The sequence below is a fragment of the Rattus norvegicus genome, chromosome 16, assembly GCF_036323735.1.
Source record: "Rattus norvegicus strain BN/NHsdMcwi chromosome 16, GRCr8, whole genome shotgun sequence".
In the NCBI taxonomy this organism is placed as follows: domain Eukaryota; kingdom Metazoa; phylum Chordata; class Mammalia; order Rodentia; family Muridae; genus Rattus; species Rattus norvegicus.
The window spans coordinates 30,435,114-30,455,604 of NC_086034.1; the positions used below are offsets into that span (position 1 = coordinate 30,435,114).

Consider the following 20,491-nt stretch of genomic DNA (forward strand, 5'->3'; position numbering starts at 1 on the left):
TCACTAATATGCTGTGAGAAAGACACATACCTATGTTCACATAGGCATATGAGCATACCTATGTTTATGTAAACATGTGAACATAACTATGTTCATATAAACATGTTCACATGCCTGTGTTTACATAAGCATGTGAACAAAGTGGCCATCCCAGACAAGCTATTGATATTCCAGGAAGCAGTTATGAGCTGTGTACATACAGTAGGTGCTCATTTTTTTCAACTTGCCTTGAGATGCTCTGACTTTGGTGATTTCAGTAAGAACAAAGAAAGAAAATGTAAAGTGTCTATTCTAAAAAGATCATTAAATAACAAAGAAAACAAGGTTTTAAATGAAATGCTTTGGAATAATATGTTATTTCGGTTATTTTTTCTTCCTTGCTCGTGTGCTTTAGTCTTACTTGCCTTGGAATAAAGTATGGTAATTTGAAATAGTGGGCTTGTATCTACCTATGTATGTATGTATGTATGTATGTATGTATGTATCTCTCTATGTATATATGTATGTATCTATCTAGCTATCTCTGTATATATGTATGTATGTATGTATCTATGTATATATGTATATATGTATGTATCGATCTATCCATGTATATATGTATGTATCTATCTATCATCTATACACAGACACATATATAATTTATCTATATCATCTATTTATAATCATGTATTTATCCATCTATCATCTCTCCATTTCTACCGATAAGCATATCTATCATCTATCTCTATGTATGTTTTCTTACTTGCCACAATTATAATTTCACAAAATAATTTTATTTAAAATTTTCAGGCATCACACTATTCTAAGTTCTTTCCATTGCATTTAGAAGAAAAGGAAACAGACCTAGTGTTATATTATTCACTTAAATTTTGAAGCAATTTGAAACGTTGTGCTGTGGTCATAATTTGCTTCATCACAAGCTGTTGATTAATAGTTATGAATGGGATCTGATGATAAAAATGTTTAACTAAAACCTCAGGACAGAACATGCAGCATCTGGAGTTGACAATTAGAAGTCGCTTCATGTTAAATGTGGAGATGGCGCCTGGTGAGGGGAGGTGCTGAGAAGGGCACCTTCATTAAGAAGCACTTTTTCCTCTTCTCTTCCAGCTGCTTGCGGAGGACTTCTTACAAAGCTCAATGGCACAATAACCACCCCCGGCTGGCCCAAAGAGTACCCTCCAAACAAAAACTGTGTGTGGCAAGTGATTGCGCCAAGCCAGTACAGAATCTCTGTGAAGTTTGAGTTTTTTGAATTGGAAGGCAATGAAGTAAGTGAGCGATGTCTACAACATCTATATCATGTTTTGAGAACCTCTAACGGCAATCTGACAAGCTTAAAAGAAAGGAGAACGCGATGTGTTCAAATAAATATGCTCTTCATTACATCACTGCTCCTTTCTGTAAGACTCAACACTGGTCTGTTTTAGGCTGTAGGGAGCACCTCAGCGGTCCCTGCCAAGGCATCTGGCGAACAATCAAGTTATGCTACAAGGGGACCTGGTGAAGGTGTTAGAGGCAGAGAAAGGGGAACAGAGAAGAACAGAAAGAGACAGGAGAGAAAAAGAGAGAAAGAGGAGAAGAAGCTGGCCAGAAACAAGTGGGGAAAGGGGAAAGGAGGAGGAGGGGGAGAGGGAGAGATAGACTGATAGGGAGCACGCGCACTCAAGTGGGGGGAGAGAGGAGGGTGGGAGGGAGGGAGACAGAGAGACACAGAGACAGAGAGAGACAGACAGAGCCAGACGCAGAGGCAGAGGGGCAGAGGGGCAGAGGGGCAGAGGGGCAGAGGGGCAGAGGGGCAGAGGGGCAGAGGGGCAGAGAGGCAGAGAGACAGAGACAGAGACAGAGACAGAGACAGAGACAGAGACAGACAAGCTAAACAATCTTTCCTATAGTTCCTACCAGGCTATTGCTAGGTAACTGTTGGGCGGAGCCTATAGGAAATCCTAACACAAATCTGCTGGTGTGGGATTTACTTAGATTTGTGTGGGAGACTGAAAATTACCAGGAGAAATTTTCAGCTAATTTGATGTCTGATATTTAAGCTTCCATGTCCCATAGATATTTCTAGAAAAATCATAAATAAAAAACAAAAACATGATTAAATCAGAACAAAAAGTGTCCACTTATAAGAAGGGTATGGTCTACATTTGGATATTAGTTTACTTTCATATGTATGCAGTTTTTCGTTATGAATTATGTTTATTAAAATATTAATTTTAATGTAAGAAATTATATATTTAATGGAACTTATTTTTCCTTTTCAAAATATAGCTTACTGGACTGAAAGCTCAGTTTTTTGACAGAAGACCACATTGAAATTTGTGAAATCACTTATGTGAAAATGTCTTTAGATGATTCACACACATAGCAAATACAGGTGCATTCGGTATTTAGGAATGATACCAAGGAAATGCCAGCTGGATTTTGGTTTTACTGGGTTATTTTTATGAACAAGTTATAAGCACATTTCCTTTGGTGTCTCATTTTTTCCATTAAGACCCCTTCCTGATTCCTTTCTTCTAACTTACATTTCTGTATTCATATTTAATTAACCATTATTTAATCCCAATAAGTATAATGAACATTTTTTAACATTTATATTTAATTGAACATGATTTAATTACACCAAGGATAATGAAAAGTTATTTTGCCTTTACTGCACACCTAATAAAACTTGTCAAACATAGGATGAGAAATGCACGTGTGCCCCTGGGCCATTGCTAACTGGGGGTTTTTGTAGGTTTTATTCACAACCTTCTGCTCTACTGAGTTTTGGCTCTTGTTCCTTCTTCTCTCTGCTCCTTTTACAGCTTTTTAAATATTATTTGCCTCCAGTAATACAACTTGTAGTTATTAAGGTACCTTTATGTATATAAAAAATAGCCTTTGGAGGATTTGAATTAAACACGGGGGTGAGTAGTGGGTAGTAAATTTATGCATTTTGGAGAGATGTAGAATCACAAAAATTACTTGGCTGGGATAAATAGAAAGGTGATTTGCAAGCTGTCATGCAACCATGGGAACCTGAGATCTGTACCCAGCACCTACAAAGAAAGCTAGGCATGGGTGCTCAGGGTGCCAACACTAGGGAGGCCAAGACAGACAGGAGGATGCACAGGGCTTTTTAGGTGTTCAGTCTAGGCTAATTAGTGACCCTGCAGTTATATGAGAAACTCTAAAATAGAAACTTGAAACGGAAGTGGACAGCTCATGAAAAATGATAACAGAAGTTGACATTTGACCTACACAAATGTGCACGAACACCTACCAATACAATTGCATGAAGATACAACACACACACACATACATGCCCACACACATACACATACACACATAACACACACAGAAACACAAACACATATACACAAACATACATGCATGCACACATACACACACGTCAATATGTTGATTTAGATTATTTTCCAATGTCATGGGAATCAATTAATCCTTTAGACATATTTAATCCATGTGGGATATAACCTTTCTTTATCAATTACCTCAAATCGGGGTGAACATTGAAATGAAGAGATTTTTCATAAGACATTCAAAAAAAGCTTTTACATACTATGCACTTTTCAGAAATGAGATTTCCCTCTCAGTCTGTGATTTGATATTAACTGCGTGTTGAATTAGTTCTACTATCATAATTATCGCCTCAGCTATTGGTTGTGCCAGGAAAGACAGTTTGAATTGACACATGGTGTGAGAAGAAAAGGAATTTGTGTGCAGGAGGAGGGAGCAGAGGTGGTTTCATTACAAATGCAGCTTTGTGCTCCAGAAAGCCTATTCTCTTTGTAATGGCCACCACTCACAGAAGAGCTGGCTGTAAACTCCTCGGCATATGCCAGAATTCTTAAGCTCATAATGGGGTTTCTGTGTGGAAAGCCATTTCAACATTCTGTGTATTTCATAGCTTGATAACTTAACTGCTCACATTAGGCCTAAGCAAAACATTGACTTATAGAATATAAGAATAAGTCAACATTTCATTGATTTATTCACTACTGATGCCCCATAGGAAAGTCAATAGCAAACACATCCAGCCTCTAAAACATTTGTTTAAAATGGAATTCTCTCTAAACAAACATTGCAGACTAACAAAGTGTTTAGAAAAATTACTTCACTCCTTCCCACTAGTAGTTTGTTTATTTAGCACCTAATTAATATCACAAAAATCTCCCAATGATTTGCGTTGACATACTTCGAAGTACAGATCATGCCCCAGGGTTCAATTGTATGCATTGTTAAACCTTGCTAATTACACATTTATATAATAAGGTTTTTCATGCACGATGAATTCTGCAGAATATTCTCTGTTGGAGCTTGGGGGAAAGTATGCTGTGGAAACATCTGTTAGAGGCCATAAAATTGCTTAAGAATACTTGGCATTCAGCTGAGTCCTTGCATTTTCATGATGCCAGGTAAATAAATCAGACAAGCTTACTTCATTTTGTCACAAATCCATGGCTTATTCCACCAAGAGATTTAGCATTCGTTTGCAATCCTGGAGATGTCCTATAGAATAACCTACAGTGCCGAACCCTGCAGGAAATGAAGGAACACAAACCTTTGAGTTAGCTTTAAAGACAGGAACTTATTATTGCACACTAACTGTTTAACTTCACCTTGGACTTATGATTTGGACTTGCTTGGGGAAGAGTGTCATGCTTACAGCACACAGTGCTGCTTTAAACCCCAATCTGGACTGTTATTCAACTACAAGCACATGGGATCCTATGCCTTTGTACATAATATATAAAAAAAATCTTAACAGAGAAAAAAGTTTTTTTGTTCATTCCCAAAACGGGAAGGATGACTTCTCTTGATAGTTGTCATTTCAGGAAAAATGTGCCAAGCAGTTTTATTCAATTGTCATTCATGTGACATAAGATGTGACAAATGCTTTCTTAATTCATTCCAAAATTTAGAAGAAAAATAAAAAGAAGGCAGCAACGAGCAGATTATCTTCTGTCTGAGATCCCAGCCTCTTTACAAATGCTCACCTTAATTCTCCTCATATCTTGGTATTTTCGTAAAAGACACATGCTGTGAATCCCACAAGTAAAATGAAAAAAGCAGGTGCCACTCCAGGAGTTTTTCCACAGTAAACTTGGTGAACTTTCATGATGCCTTCTGCCCCACACTGTATTCCTGCTATTTTTTTTTTCAAATGAGTTATTCCTTATAGTACTACAGTGTGACTAATGTACTAAAACCATGGCAGGGTTCTCTAACGTAAATGTCAATCATGTTGTTCTCTCTAATCGGTGATCATGGCAACCATGTTTGCGCAGGTTTGCAAGTATGATTACGTGGAGATCTGGAGCGGTCTGTCCTCTGAATCTAAACTGCATGGCAAGTTCTGTGGCGCTGATGTCCCTGAGGTGATCACTTCCCATTTCAACAACATGAGGATTGAATTCAAATCGGACAACACTGTTTCCAAGAAGGGCTTCAAAGCACATTTCTTCTCAGGTATAAGGGTGCACATGCTGTGTGGACAGGAGTTTCCGTCTTTGTATGAACTGCTTTTAACTGACATCTCCTCTTCTTGTATAAGCAGGAAGCATGTAGAATGCCTGACCTTGGATTGGCAGCTTGATTTACTCCAATGTTAGTATATAAATCTTATAAGCCCCAGAGACACCCTGCCCTTGAATAATAGCTCATGTATAAAATTTAAATATGCAGAGCCTGGTACAAGGTCTAGAATACTTTCACATCCCGACTCTTCACTACATGTGTGGTATAATACTGACACCAGACTTTCCCAAGTCGGCAGATTTTCCAAATAGCATTTATTGACTCAGTAAATGTGATCTCATCTGAACACTAAATTTGTTTCCGTTTTATGTTTCTTTAATATGTTAGGCTAAAATTCATGTCATATTTTGTATAGTTTCTACAGAAATCATTGTGGCGAGTATAAAATTATAATTTTTGTACATTACATTTATGTAATTTTTACAGCTTTTCATAGATATATGGATATGTAATTTAATTTATATTTTATATTAATATAACAATACCTAACATTTAATGGGTTGTAACTGTGAGTATACTTTAAAAGCAATTCAAAGTACATGTTTTACATAGAAAGCTAAAATGTAAAAAACTTAGTTTTAATAAAGAATATATAAACATGAACGAATTGTATTCTTCCAGTTTAGACTCACTTTTCATAAAATCATTCTCTGAACTTCAGAAATGGGTTGTAATAGACTTTACCCCAGGAATCTATTCAGCTTGTGTAACTAGCAACCTATTTAACACAACTGAATCCTAATTATGTTTTAATATTAGGTAATTTAGAGTGAGTTAATTTAAATTCTATTTATGCCATCCTTCCTCTGTTTAAAACTAATGAGATTTACAGTGTCCAGGGTCTGCCTGAGTGTTCAGTGTAATTGAAGTTAATGGTTCAGAAGCTCCATTGAGTTTCATGTCACCCTATCTTGCTTCCTTGTTCTCCAGCCCTCCCTTCTCTCAGATTTAATTACCTTTTAAAAATTCTTTGCGATCGTTGATTTAGGGTTTATTTTATTCAAAGTAGAATTTCAATATCCTACTCTAATAAAAGAAATACATTTTCAGACCTACCTATTTATTTTGTAGCTGTGCTATATGAAATTTTTAAGTGATCCAGAGGTTATATGGAGATAAGATGGCCTAACTTAGTCCTGTCTAAATGTTTATTTTAAAAGTTAAATTTATGAAATGAGTGAATTTTTGTAAACCATTCAAAACACCTAGGATCTTTTACATTACTTTAAATGTACATTTTATCAAAAAAAGTTTTAAAGGTCTATTAACCAAATCCTGACTGCAAACTATGCTTAACTCTATAGATTCTTTAAATTTAAAATTCATTGTTACTTCTGTCCAGGCAAAGCTCTGTGAACAGTAGCATTGGTGTATAAAATGCCTTTGCTTCATTCTTATGACATGGGTGTGAAAGGCACACGGCTGGAGATCTGGCACATGTGTGCTCTGTGAACTTATAAAGTAGCCACATCCCTTGGCAGCACCCAAAATCAGGAATTTGTTATAATGCAAATCCCCTGGTATGTTCATGAAGCAACTCTGAAGCTAGTATTTATGTCAATCCTTTAATGAAAAAAAATGGTGTGTGTGTGTGTGTGTGTATGTATGTATGTATATATATACATATATATATATATATAACTTTTAGTTAATTTTGAAAAGCTGTAGACAAGATTATTATTTAGAGTGACGTTGCTCAATGTACTGAGTGGCTAAGATCAAGAAGCAACAGAAGCCCTAACTCTGTTTTGTATTCCTTCGTATGTGTTCATCAGTGAGCTGGGACATCTGAAGGCATAAATGCATTGTTCCATGTCACAATGTGTTATCTATTCCTTAGTTTATCTTGTTCTGGCGGACATGGGCTTCACCATAAGAGCCAACCATGACCTTGACAATTGGCCTTGGTAACCTTTTACACTAAGCATCCTTAGGACATGAGGGAAAAGGGCACCCTTTGTTTCTTAATAGGTTTCCACTTGGTAAAGTCCACAGTAACTGTTAGAAGAAAACCTCAAAAAATTCTCTTTGAGGTTTATGGAAAGTTCTTAGAAATCTGTCAGATTCAGGCTTAGAAATATTTTGGATTTGGGTACATAGTTACATATACTTTACACCTAAATTCCTGGCTCTTTTTGTTCGCTAAGAGGTCTGTTTGCTGTAGGAAAGGAAGGTAAAATTGTATTTGACATTAAGTTGCTATTCAAGGTGCAAGTAAGGGATGGCAACAGACAAAGATTTAGGTTGAATGTCTCTCTAATGATGGTCTTTCAGAATTCTAAACCAAGGGCACTTTTTATCTTAATAGCTGTGTATTTTCCTTGAAGAAATACTAGATTTCATAGTGTTTTGAGGATAATAGTATCCACAATAGTAATATAATGGTGAATTAAGATGTAATTCAGGGTAACTATATTTATTAAAATAATAAGTAAGAAAACCACAGACATACTGTACATTCTAAAAAAAATTAAAAATTTTTTATCCCTTTGGAAACTCATTACTTGGGGTTTTGCTAAAGCATAGTCCTAAAAGTATTTTTACAAATTCTGTAGGAAAAAGTTGATCATAAGAATCAAATAACTCAGAACTCCCAGTCTTGGGACAGCTTCGTAAACTATCTCAAAACTACAAAGAGGAATTTCAAAGTAGGATTATAAAAATAATAACAGAATGTAATAAATATATGACAGCAGGTGTATGTCGCATGATCTTTTGTATCATAGTTATTCAATGAATTTATGATCTAAAATTGTGTGTTATAGATTATTGGGAGAGATCTAGATATTAAACCTGGTTTTGTGTGTGTGTGTGTGTGTTTGTGTGTGTGTGTGTGTGTGTGTGTGTGTGTGTGTGTGTGGCTAAGGCGAGCTGCATGCAAACAGGAGTAAATGCCATATGTAAGTGCTCACAAATGACTGGATTATTGTACAGAAGTGCTGATTTCACATGTTGTACACTTTCCTTAAGGAATCTTTCTCTAAATTACATATAATCAAACTGTCAGAGGAAAAACTCTTGCATCCCATGTTTCCCTATTACTCAAAATTTTCTAAATCTAAAAAACATTTTCTATGGACTGCCTTCTTCACATATGAGAGACTTTTACAATTTGTTTAGGTTCTAATCAGTTGAATACTTATATAAGATGGAAATATAGTTGAATTGATTTTGAATTATCTCAAAATATTCAATTGAATATCCGTGATACTTTAATGTATTTGTTGATAGTTATTTTTAAAAATGCTTAGTATGAAAATTTTATTTTTAAGTCTCAAAAGTTGTTGTTTCATGATAAAATTCTAATCAAGAATATAATGCATACAGTTACTTATACATGCTCAACAATATCAATTACTAGAAAATTTAATATTATTAATAAAATAAATTTTACTTCCTATTTTATATTATTCAGAAAGGAAAGGTATTTAAAAATCTAATATTCTTATAGAAGTGGTCCATCAGGAATAAAGACAAACAAATTTTTCAAATTTTAGTGTATTTAGTAAAATAATGTATTCATAGTATTATTTTTGATACACCTAATAAAACAGTCACAGATATTCTATTTTTTTTCAGTCATAGCTTTCAACTATCGGCTTTTATATTTGAGGGAAAAGATAAAAAGTTGTTTTTAAAATTTACCAGAGAGATTAACATCTGTGATTTCTGCTACCTTTACATTGGAAAAATTAATACATTTTCATGTATCAATTCTAGTTAATTATAGAAATTCATCAGAAGGAATTATAAATAAACTGGTTTTATGTTTGATGATCTATGTGTGTCTAGAGAAGCACACGTTATAGGGTAACTCCATTTTAACTCTTTTTATGTGTATATATGTATATGTTTTAGAAGACTCCTACAACAGTAGATTTCTATATGTCCTTTTCAAAATCTCTTAGTGTTGGTTATCGCTCCATATACTCACTACTCTACCCTCCCTTACTATCCCACACCCCACTTAAACTGTCTTGCTCCATTACCCCTTCCCCTTTAAGTCACCTGCATTATAGCTCTTCTTCCTCAGATAATCACATTCTCCATAGACCCGTACTCACTCCCTGATTTCTATGGGACCTCTACATCTCAAAGCATACCTCAGTATCAGGAGTAATCCAGGAAAGAATTGGAGACAGCAGAGAACTATGGCAAAACTGTTTTCTGCACACAGCAGGGTAGTATGTGTGAGTTCCAGCAGCTCTGACAGCATGTACAACATCTGTATAAGCTGAAGGCACAAAAAGTCCCAGTATGGAGGAGGGACATGGCCCTCAAGGCCCAGCCCCCTAGTTGAGGAGTTCTTGGCAACTGATGGCTGCTATTGAAAGTCAGCTTTTCCTAAGCATGTGGCCTCTAATAGGCTGCCCCTACTCCAGTGGATGAACCTCTACTCATGCACATATTGGCAATGTTAAGTGAATTCCATGGGTATTTAAAAAGATAGAGCCAGATAAGGCCATCCTCTTATATGTGCAGTTGGAGCCATGGATCTCTCCATTTGTACTCTTTGGTTGGTGGTTTAGTCCCCAGGAGCTCTGAGGGGCTCTGGTTGGTTGGTATTGTTGTTCTTCCGATGGGGTTTCAAACCCCTTCAGCTCCTTCAGTCCTTCCCCTAACTCCTCTGTTGGGGTCCCTGTGCTCCGTCCAATGGTTGTCTGTGAGTATCCGCATCTGTATCAGTAAGGTTCTAGAAGAGCCTCTCAGGAGACACCCATATAATGGGAGGGAGGCCCTTGTTCCTGGGAATGCTCAATGCCCCAACCTAGGGGAATGCTAGGACAGTGAGACAGGAGTGGGTGAGTGGGTGGGAGAGCACCCTTATTAGAAGCAGAGGGGAAGGGGTGGGATAGGGGGTTTTTGGAGGGGACACTGGAAAGGGGGGATAACATTTAAAATATAAAAAAATAGAATAACAAATAAAACAATAAAAAAATCTTTAAAAAGCTAGAACATAGGAAGTTGAAGTGAAAAGTGATAGAGGCCTATAAACAAAACAAGAGGGAAGGGAATTGGGTGGAAATGATCCAAACCTTTTATATTCATGTATGAATACTAAATGAGATATTTTAAAATTGCTCTCAAATTATTAACAAACATATTTCTCCTAAGTCACTTCTACAGGGAAAATCCTGATTTGATGGAAATCAAGAGAATCGGATTGTTTTATAAATGATCATAGTTACGGCCTTTCTTTAAGAGTGATTGTACCCATCTTAGGGCCTCGTTCCACTTCTCTTGTGGTCGTAACAGTGGCTTCCTATACATCTTGTCTTTATTCAGACTATAGATAACTTAAAACTTATTTCCAGAAAAGCTGGTAATGAATACTGATGATCAGATGAAGAATAAAGATTCTCCTGCTTCTACCAGCAGTTTCTACTCTAACACAAGTAAGATGGCCAAATGCCCCAACACTATCAAACTTGGAACCTCTTACAAAATCACTCCAGACCCAACACCAGAGCTCTCAGAGCCTCAGTTCATGTCCTGAGTGACTGTGCTCAGAAATCCAGCCAATGTCCAACACAAGTTCCTTCAGACACTCAATCCACAGGCCAAGAGTCCTAGCCAAACAAGGGATGAGCTAAGCTACGGCCCCATGAGTCTTCTCTGCTTCGTGTTGAAAACCAGGAAATGTGTGGCTTATTTTATCTTCCCTCAGACTTTACCATGATGCACTGAATTCATTTTGATGCCGTTTGTTAAAAAAAAAAAACAAAAACAAAACAAAAAAAAACTATTGTCTAATCAGGGCTTTATTTCTTTGCCAGATAAGGATGAGTGTTCAAAGGATAACGGTGGCTGCCAGCATGAGTGTGTCAACACAATGGGAAGCTACACGTGTCAGTGCAGGAATGGATTTGTGTTGCATGAGAACAAACATGATTGTAAGGAAGGTATGGGAAAAATAATCTCTTCTTGACAACACCGCGAATCTCACATAGACTGCGTAAATGTGGTCCCCACATTTACTGTTTATCACTTCTGTGAAAGACACTGCTACTGACTACCCAAACCTCAAAAAACATAGCAAAACGACGGAATTCTGTATGGTGCTTATGCTATTGGAAACCCCATTAAATGACCCAAGGCTTCTGCACTTCACACATGGATGACATTTGGATTAAATTTATATAACATAGAAGTTGCTGCAGCACCATCTGCTAGACAGAATTTCACCACGTGGTTCCAAGTCTTTGTAGAAAATTTTGTTACCCTCTCCACATATAAACCCCTCCAAAATGGTTTACATTGGGTGGGATGTTCCTCCCTGAATATGTCATACATTTCCTACATGAGCGATGCTCCTTTAAATATCATAAATATCAAATTCAAATGGTAGATTCTGTGCCCTTTAGAGTTTTAAACAAGGGTTTATGGGGGGGTGGAAAGCATATTAGTAGCATGTTAATAACTTAGTAGATTTGTGTCTGCAAGATTTTGCTAATAGTTTTCATTCTGGCTCCTGTGAGCTTAATGGGAACCATGAGCAGTTATCTAGCTCTTTCTTCTAAGGGGTTTATGCTTTGGAATTGCCCACTTAGATTAGAGACAAGCCTTTCTTGAAAGGAAAATTTTACAACTGTAATCATCACTATGCAACGGTTACAGGAGTCATTCTAAAACCAACAGCCTGTGAGCACTATTTGTGTATGTCTTAGAAGAATTCATGATACCCTTATGGGCCTTCCTTTCACCTACTGCCACACATCGGGGATCTCTTCTTCCTCTTCCGTGAGATAATGGCATTGTGCAGAACCATGTGCAAATGAGGACTTTTGCGCTCTGTGTTTATTCACAGGATGTTTATAACTTGGTGGAGTGTGCTACTAAATCAAAGACTGGGACAAAAGGCACAGTGATTTTGTAAACATGAAAAGTAATTCAGAGAAAGGAAAGCAGCTTTTACAGATTATATGTAGAATCCGTGCTCAAATCTATTCCTGACAGTAGCTTTCTGGAACTTATTTTATAGAAAACTTCCTGTTAGACAGAATGATTTCCAGATACTCCCTATTTGTGGTTTATTTTTATTGCCAGGAAAGGAGTTGATCTTTCCTCTCCTTGTGTTGTAGAGTATGCACCTTGTACTGCCTAGCGAGCAGACTCCAACTTTGCCTGAGCTGGTACAGATTCTGAAGATGCCATGTTTCACGGGGGAAAGTCCAAACATGGGCAATAGAAGCCACGTGTCAGTTCAGAATTTTACCTTTTCACAGTTGTGGACCTGATGCCTGCTGGGCAAAGTTACTGTCTTGCTATATAATTCTTTCTTTCTCTCTCTCTCTCTCTCTCTCTCTCTCTCTCTCTCTCTCTCTCTCTCTTTCTTTCTTTCTTTCTTTCTTTCTTTCTTTCTTTCTTTCTTCTCCTCCCCCTCCTCCTACTCCCTCTTACCCCCTCTCCTCCTCCTCCTCTTCCTCCTTCTCTTTCTCCTATTCTTCCTCCTCCTCCTCTTCTTCTTCTTCTACCTCCACCTCCTCTGTTGAAAATTAAAATTTTCCTATGGAGCATAGAGTAACATAGAGGGTCTTTTAGGAAAGGAGGAAACTGTAAAGACAGCAACAGAAATTACCTTAATTCAGTTTGGAGATGGACTCTTAGGGAGTCCTGCACTCAAAGATGTGTATTATTCATGTAAGAAAAAAATCTCCCAAATATGGTCTTCTCTAAAGTGAGACAAATTGTGAGAAACATAATGACACAACATGGTAATTTACTGTGACACTCACTGAAGCTATTTCAGAGTTTCTTTTCAAGGTTAGTAGCAATTTGCTTGTTTTTGTTCCACCAAAAGACATTGGGGTTAATTTATTTTGCCAGCTAAAATGTCAGTGTAGACATTCAAGTGGATATTTAACTATATAAGGGAAAGAGAAAATATAAGCACATGAGTCATAGAATGGTTTAACAATGTTAATTATCATTAAGTGATATATCTGTCAATAGCAGAAAAAGAACTGGAAATGACATAGTCCATTGGCTTTTCTTGTGGTGACATCTTACCTGTCTTCCCGAGACCCAGTGTTGATATGGTTGACTTCCAATGCACATTGATCTACTGAAGTCTGAGGTTTCTGATTCAATAGTTTAAAATGGAGGTTCATATTCTTCTAGACACTTATGCAGTTTATGGCAAGCATATATTTCCAGCGATTCAGAGTACAGTCACTGCCTGATTATGTTCAGCAACAGATTTTCTACACAGATGAAAATGGCAACATCAGATGTTGTGATGATTAGCTAGCCTGTAGGGAAACCTTTCAGTAGAGAAGGGGGCTAATCAGCTTCACGTTTTTTGGCCTGGTTCTGCACTAGACTCCCATACCAACTCATACTATTGTTATTGGCACAGCGGAGTGTGAACAGAAGATCCACAGCCCAAGTGGCCTCATCACCAGTCCCAACTGGCCAGACAAGTATCCAAGCAGGAAAGAGTGCACGTGGGCCATCAGTGCCATTCCTGGCCACCGCATCAAATTAGTAAGTGATTCCCTTTTTTTGATTAAGCTGATTGTCCGTGTCTTTCTTGAATAACCCACAGGGAAGGGGGAAGAATGTTTTATTTACCTGACTTGAGTCAATTCTCCAGGCTTCTACTTACACAAAATACATGCTTGATTTCCCAGATCAAGGTGAAAGCCATGTTCTCCCAAGGACTCTTTAAAAGGCATTATTAAAATTGCTATAAGCATTAGGATTTGCAGCCTAACATTACAGGTTTATTTATAAATGAGAGAATAAATGAAGTAATTCTTAAAATTTCAGAAATTCATCTGGAAAACAATAGCCTATTCTTTCACCTAAAAAAAGAATATAATGTGTTCTTCCGATTGTATAAGTACTATTTGTCTCATAGACAAAGCATGCTTTTAAAAATAAAATCAATTTTGCCTTGTGGTTTGAAGAATATTAATTTACACAATCTACAACTCTTTTTAAAATTTTAGTTATTTAATATATGATTGCTCTGCTGCATATGTATCTGTATGCCAGAAGAGGGCGTTAGATTCCTGTAGACTATTGTGAGCCAACATGTGGTTGCCTAGAATTGAACTCAGAACCTCTAGAAGAACAGCCAGTGCTCTTAATCACTGAGCCATCTCTCCAGCCTATAGCTTTACTCTTTTTACTATATTTTACTCACATTATCTGTATAATGCCTCACCCTCAAAAACAGTTAAAAATTCAGCCAATTCTAAAATATGAACTTTAACTTTAATTTTAAATTTCTATAAAAATCAAACTTGTCTTAATTCCAGGGAACATGAGATTGAATTTGGATTTTTTACTCCTATATATTTTTCAAGGATGCTCTTGGTTTCAGTCTTTTTTAAAATTTTTTTATTAGATATATTTTTTACTTACATTTCAAATGGTATTCCCTTTCCCAGTTTACTGTCCATAAGCCCCCATCCCCACCCCCTCCCCCATACGGGTGTTACCCCATCCACACCCCTTACCACCCCCCTGACATCCCCGTGCACTGGGGTCCAACCTTGGCAGGACCAAGGGCTTCCCCTTCCATTAGTTTCAGTCTTACATTTAATCTATTTTGATTTTGAATTATTATTATTATTATTATTATTATTATTATATTATTTGGTATGAAGTAAAAGCTTAGATTCTAAGCACATATCCAGTTTTTTTCCAGTATCAGTTATCAAAGGAACCAATTTTCTTATTATGTTATTGACATCATCATAAAAAATAAATTTTGTGTAAATGCACAGTTTTATTTATGGGCTCTTTACTCTGTTCTACCAGTCTAAGGGGCCTATTTTTCATGCTGCTACTCTGTTCTTTGGGTTATTACAGCTTTGGAAGCTACATTGAAATAAAGAACTGTGATAATTCTATTGTTTATCCTTAGTGTTGCTTCATTGTACTCCAGTGAAGGTTTACTTCCAAAACAGGTTTGGATCAGATTTGGTCTTCAGTGGTTCATCTTTTCTAGACTAAAAATTCTGAAGGCAATGTGTGAATATTGTTTGGTGGTTCTACACATGGATAGAATGAATGGATTTCGGTCACTTTTACCCCTCCAACTATCTTCTATCAGTCCTGATCCCTCTCCAGTTGAGAAGGGCTAGTTCCCCTCCCTTTCATGTGATCTGTTTATGTCTGACACAGTTTTATTGTTTTAAGACACCAAGTTAATAGTCATTTTCTACAGCAGTTGCAGAAAAATGGGTACATTCATCTCAGTTTTAATGACTGTATGTTCCTGTGATTTTTAATGAAATGATCAGATCATTGTGTCATAACTTACAATAGAAAGATGACTTAATCAGTGATACTTGGGAGAAGTCTCCTAGAAAATCCATATAATTCTACCATTATGAACGAATGAGGATGTGGGCCTTTATTAAACCCTGATTTTACTATGTCTTGGCTCAAAGAAATACAACTGGCCATTATTTTTGAGCCAATATTTATAAAACACACACACACACACACACACACACACACACACACACACACACAAAACACAGACGTGCTAAAATAGATCCAATTGAAGCAACTAAAATAGACCCAACTGCTTATGGTGTTTGCTACCGTATTTATCATATACTAGTTGCAGCTTACAAAGTTAAGTGTCAATAAGGCAAAGATATCTACACACAACTCATAGAATTTCCTACCATAACACAATGGAAGAGCTACTGAATAGAAACGACCTTCCTCAGATGACTGGGCTTGTGTTGCTCTTGACGTTTTCCCCAGCGGCCTCTAATCTTTCTTTTTCAAATATTTCATATGAATCCTGTGGTATATCTCATCCAAAATAAAAGGCCAAATACAGTTCATATCTCACAGATGTTTAATTTATTTCTTTTTTCCTTTTTCCTTCCTTTCTTCCTTCCTTCCTTCCTTCCTTCATCCTTTTTCTTTTCTTTTCTTTTTTCTTACTTTTCTTTTTGGTTTTTTTTGACTCTTTAATTCTCTTAGTTTGAAAGTTCACCTAAGGCAAACTTCATTAGTTGCATCATCTTGTTGCTTCTTTGTGAACATTTGTGTGCTTTGCCTGGCGCTGTCATTCCTCCAATGTCTGCATTATGAATGAAAGAACCTCTGTAGATGCTGTCTAAGAAGACGGCATATCCTGGGAAAGGGCATGACTATTTGGTGTAATTTTCTATTCTACTTAGAAACCCATAGAATGGACTAGGTTTCCAGAAACACATGGTCAGTACATTCAGACTATTAGCAAAATCAGAGCTCACTTTTGTTTTACTTAAAATGAACTTCTCATTCTTAGTTTGATTTATTAAAGTGTATTTGACTTTCTAATCAGAATTTATGATTATTTCTTGTGTCTTAGCTTTCCTATAATTTAGTTTTCTCCCCTCTCCAAGATTGTAGAAATATAATTTTGATATGGATGTACCTTAATGGTTTTAGTATCAAATCTTTTGGTTTGATGTGGATGTTTAAGAAAATAATTTGGGACTCTGAGATGTAGCTAAGTGATAGAGCACTTGCCCACCATATCCAAAGCTCTTGTTAAAACTACAGCACAGAAAATAAAATAACACTGTTTTAAATAGTTAAAGGTATTGAGTGTCCTGTATCTATTCACTGCTCAGTGTGTGTCCTATAACAATGTATCATGAATCATATGCATTAGTTACTATTGTGGTAATGTGACAAACAGCTTGAAATAAAAACAGCATAAAGGGAAGACTGCAAATGCTGGTTCACGAGTCCACAGGATTTAGCTCAGCATGTTGGGGAAGGCATGGCGGAACAGCTCAGGTCATTGTGGTGGAACAGTGTGATGGAGACTCTTCACATTACCGTGAACCACAAGACAGAGAGGCAGGACCAGGGGTTAGTCTAACCTTCAGCAACCTGTCGTTACTGACCTATTCTGCCAGTGAAGCCCCATGTCCTAAATGTCTCACAGTCTCCCCAAAATAGCAGCACCAGCAGGCAACGAGCATGCACTCACCAGTCCGTGAAGGACAGTTCAGATTCAAAGTGCAATGTGCACCTTGTGACCGGAAGTTCAAGCAGTATTTTTGAAGTCACTCTTATTTCTGAGTTGCTCCCCCAATAACTGTATGGCTTAGGTTTTTTTTTAATTTATATAAATTAGTTGTATACAGACACTCATCTACACATGGCTTTTTGTGACACAAAGGCCAGACGTCTGGGATCTCTAGCTGAAGTCCTCTGACCTTCTATAGAGCTTCATGCAACTTACTTTAGGGTTGATTTTTGTGATAAGAAACCTCATCCTCATTTTCTGCAGTTGCCTAAAAGCTGTTGTTGTTGTTGCCAAACTGCTGTCCATTTCAAGTGGAAAATTCATTGACTGTCTAATGAATGAGAGCTGTTTGAGTCCCATAAATATATATCAGCTGTGAATCTCTGAATGATTTAATTCTTTGTCAACTCGGTCTGATTCCAGTAGCAAGCTGCAGCCACTTGGCTCTTGACAAGTGTTTGTGTGGTCCACAACCTGCTAGGTCAAAGCCACTTTATTTGATGAGATAACTTCGTTATGTTAAACAGATGTTATTATTTATTCCAACCATCCTGAATGTCACTGGAGGGTGAAATAGTCCCTCCTTTTCCAATGAAGCAGTGAATGGGCTGATCACATGCAGTAAGTCAATTCTGATTTGCTTTTAGCTATTTATGGGGTATCCTTTACAAAATTGTTACCCCAATCCTTCACAAAATGGTCTCCTCTACATGGGAGATTCCCATGTCTCCTCTATATTTCACAGCAAGAAATGATAATTACTTGGCCTGTGATCTAGTTAGGGTTTCTATCACTGTGATGAAATATCACTCCAAAACAGTTTAGGGAGGAAAGGGCACACTTCAACTTTCAACTCCCAGGCCATCATACTTCATCACTGAGGGGAATCTGGTCAGGAACTCAAGGCAGGAACAGTAGCTGAAGTCAGAAAGTAACTAATATTGCTTACTGACTTACTCCTCATGACCTGGCCAGCCTGCTCTCTCCTAGCACCCAGTATCACCTGTGCAGGGGTAGCACCACCCACACTGAGCAGGACTTTTCCACATCAGCCACCACTCAAGAAAATGCCCTACAGACTTGCCTTCAATCAAGTCACATGCAGGCATTTCCTCAAATGAGAGTCCTTCCGAAACCACTCTAGTTCATGTCAAGTAGACATAAAAGAAACCAAAAGGACACACAATGGTTTGCAGACACCGATTTCATGAACCAATGTTTTATTTTTTTATGGTAACATTGTTCTTGTAATTCAGAGGCTTGGTTTCCTACCTAATAAAGAATTTGGCTGTAGCCAAGCCAATTTTTCTTTTAGTGGTTTCTTACCAGTTCCACGCTGATACTAGGAGTGTGGATGTGCGCCCAGTTGTAAGAGGCCGATTGAATAATATCTCATGAAAGGCATGAAACCAGAAAGTTTGGTTGGCTACATTAACAATCTTCAGGGTGAGATGAGAATGGCGGTTAGTGAGGTGAACGAACTGACAGACGGAATCAAGCTTCTAGACATCAACCGAGGCTCTTCTGCGTCCCATACACTGTGTCTACCTTAGTGTACTCCAGCCCTAGATTATAGAGCTTGACAAGTTTAAGTCACAGCATGACCCGTCTCGGTGACTGCTTCCTTGGCTTGCTGCACCACAGGGTAAATAATTTCTGATGCTGACTTCTCATTCACTGTTTCCCTAGGCAGTTCTGATTTCTGGTGAGGTTCTTTGTGCTACAGCCAATCTTATTTTCGTATTTCCTACTCCTTTTGTTTGTATGAATTGAGTATTGCTCTCGCCTTGTAGTATTCAGAACAAGCAATATCTCATGTTCATGGATACTGTATTTTTGTTAATCTTTCTAGTAGTATGCAATATCATAACATATAAACTCCCCCTTCTCTTCTTGAACTTTTTAATAACTCCATTAGTTTCTCCCACTTCTTCCTTAGAATACATTGCTCATCTTTTCTCTTCCAAAAGCAGAAGACAGATTCTAGATTAGCGTGGGATAAATACAAAGTCTATCAGTGAGAGTTTACTTTTTTAGTATGTCTCTAATTAAAATGGCAACCATAACTTTTCAGAATTGCTTCAGAGGAACAATATGCACAACTATACTGAAACTACAGTGGAACTATTGGTGCATATTTTGTATTTCTTCTTTTCTATTTTTTTTATTTTTCCTTCGTTTTTTAATCTTTTTTAAAAAACATTTATTTATTTTATGTGATTATGTGATTACACTGTCGCTCTCTTTGACATACCAGAAAGGGGCATCAGATCCCATTACAGATGGTTGTGAGCCACCATGTGGTTGCTGGGAGTTGAACTCAGGACCTCTGGAAGAGCAGTCACTGAGCCATCTCTCCAACCTCTGTGTAGTGATTTTTTAATATTTAAAAATGAAGTGTTAAATAAAGCAGGGGTTTCTTTGAAAAGGTTCTGTCTTGGGGGTGGAATTCCTCACATAGCTGACCTGCCTGAGGAAGTGGGGAAGACCTGCACAGACACCTTCCCAGACTTCCAGACTTTCCCCATCTCCTGCTTGATTCTTTCCCAACTCTGACCCTACCCGCTTACCACCCACCCCTCCTTTTAACAACTTCCTGGCCACAGCCTGGTGTAAAGCCAGGAGGCCTTTCAGGTTTGGCTAACAGGCATAACTTTAACACGTGGAAAATGGCACAGAGGAGGAGACAGCCTTCATTACTAGCAAAGGACTCTCAGTTCCTGTTGGGTTCCTGGACTTGCTGCTCACGTGGCTGCAAATATTTTGTATTTCTTAACGTCATACTGCTTAGCCTTGCTCTGTAGACTTAAATAAGGGTGTTGGGTTAGTTTTGTTTATCTGGTTTTTGTTTGTTTTTCTTGGATATATAAGGGTTCCTGTGAAGAAAAAGAAACAGTTAATTGGCAATTGCAAATAATCTATAATCTGTGGGAATTATGAAATACT

The 20,491-nt window shown here is 37.4% G+C and overlaps 1 protein-coding gene across 4 annotated transcripts in view; it reads left to right on the plus strand.

The window, feature by feature from the left end:
- Tll1 (tolloid-like 1) overlaps positions 1 to 20,491 on the plus strand; it is a 201,182-nt gene that overhangs the window by 159,622 nt on the left and 21,069 nt on the right. For all 4 annotated transcript variants that reach the window (NM_001106081.2, XM_063275708.1, XM_039094815.2 and 1 more), the window contains 4 exon segments: positions 1,111 to 1,271; positions 5,298 to 5,478; positions 11,325 to 11,450; positions 13,907 to 14,034. In NM_001106081.2, coding sequence (NP_001099551.1) covers positions 1,111 to 1,271; positions 5,298 to 5,478; positions 11,325 to 11,450; positions 13,907 to 14,034 — 596 coding nt within the window.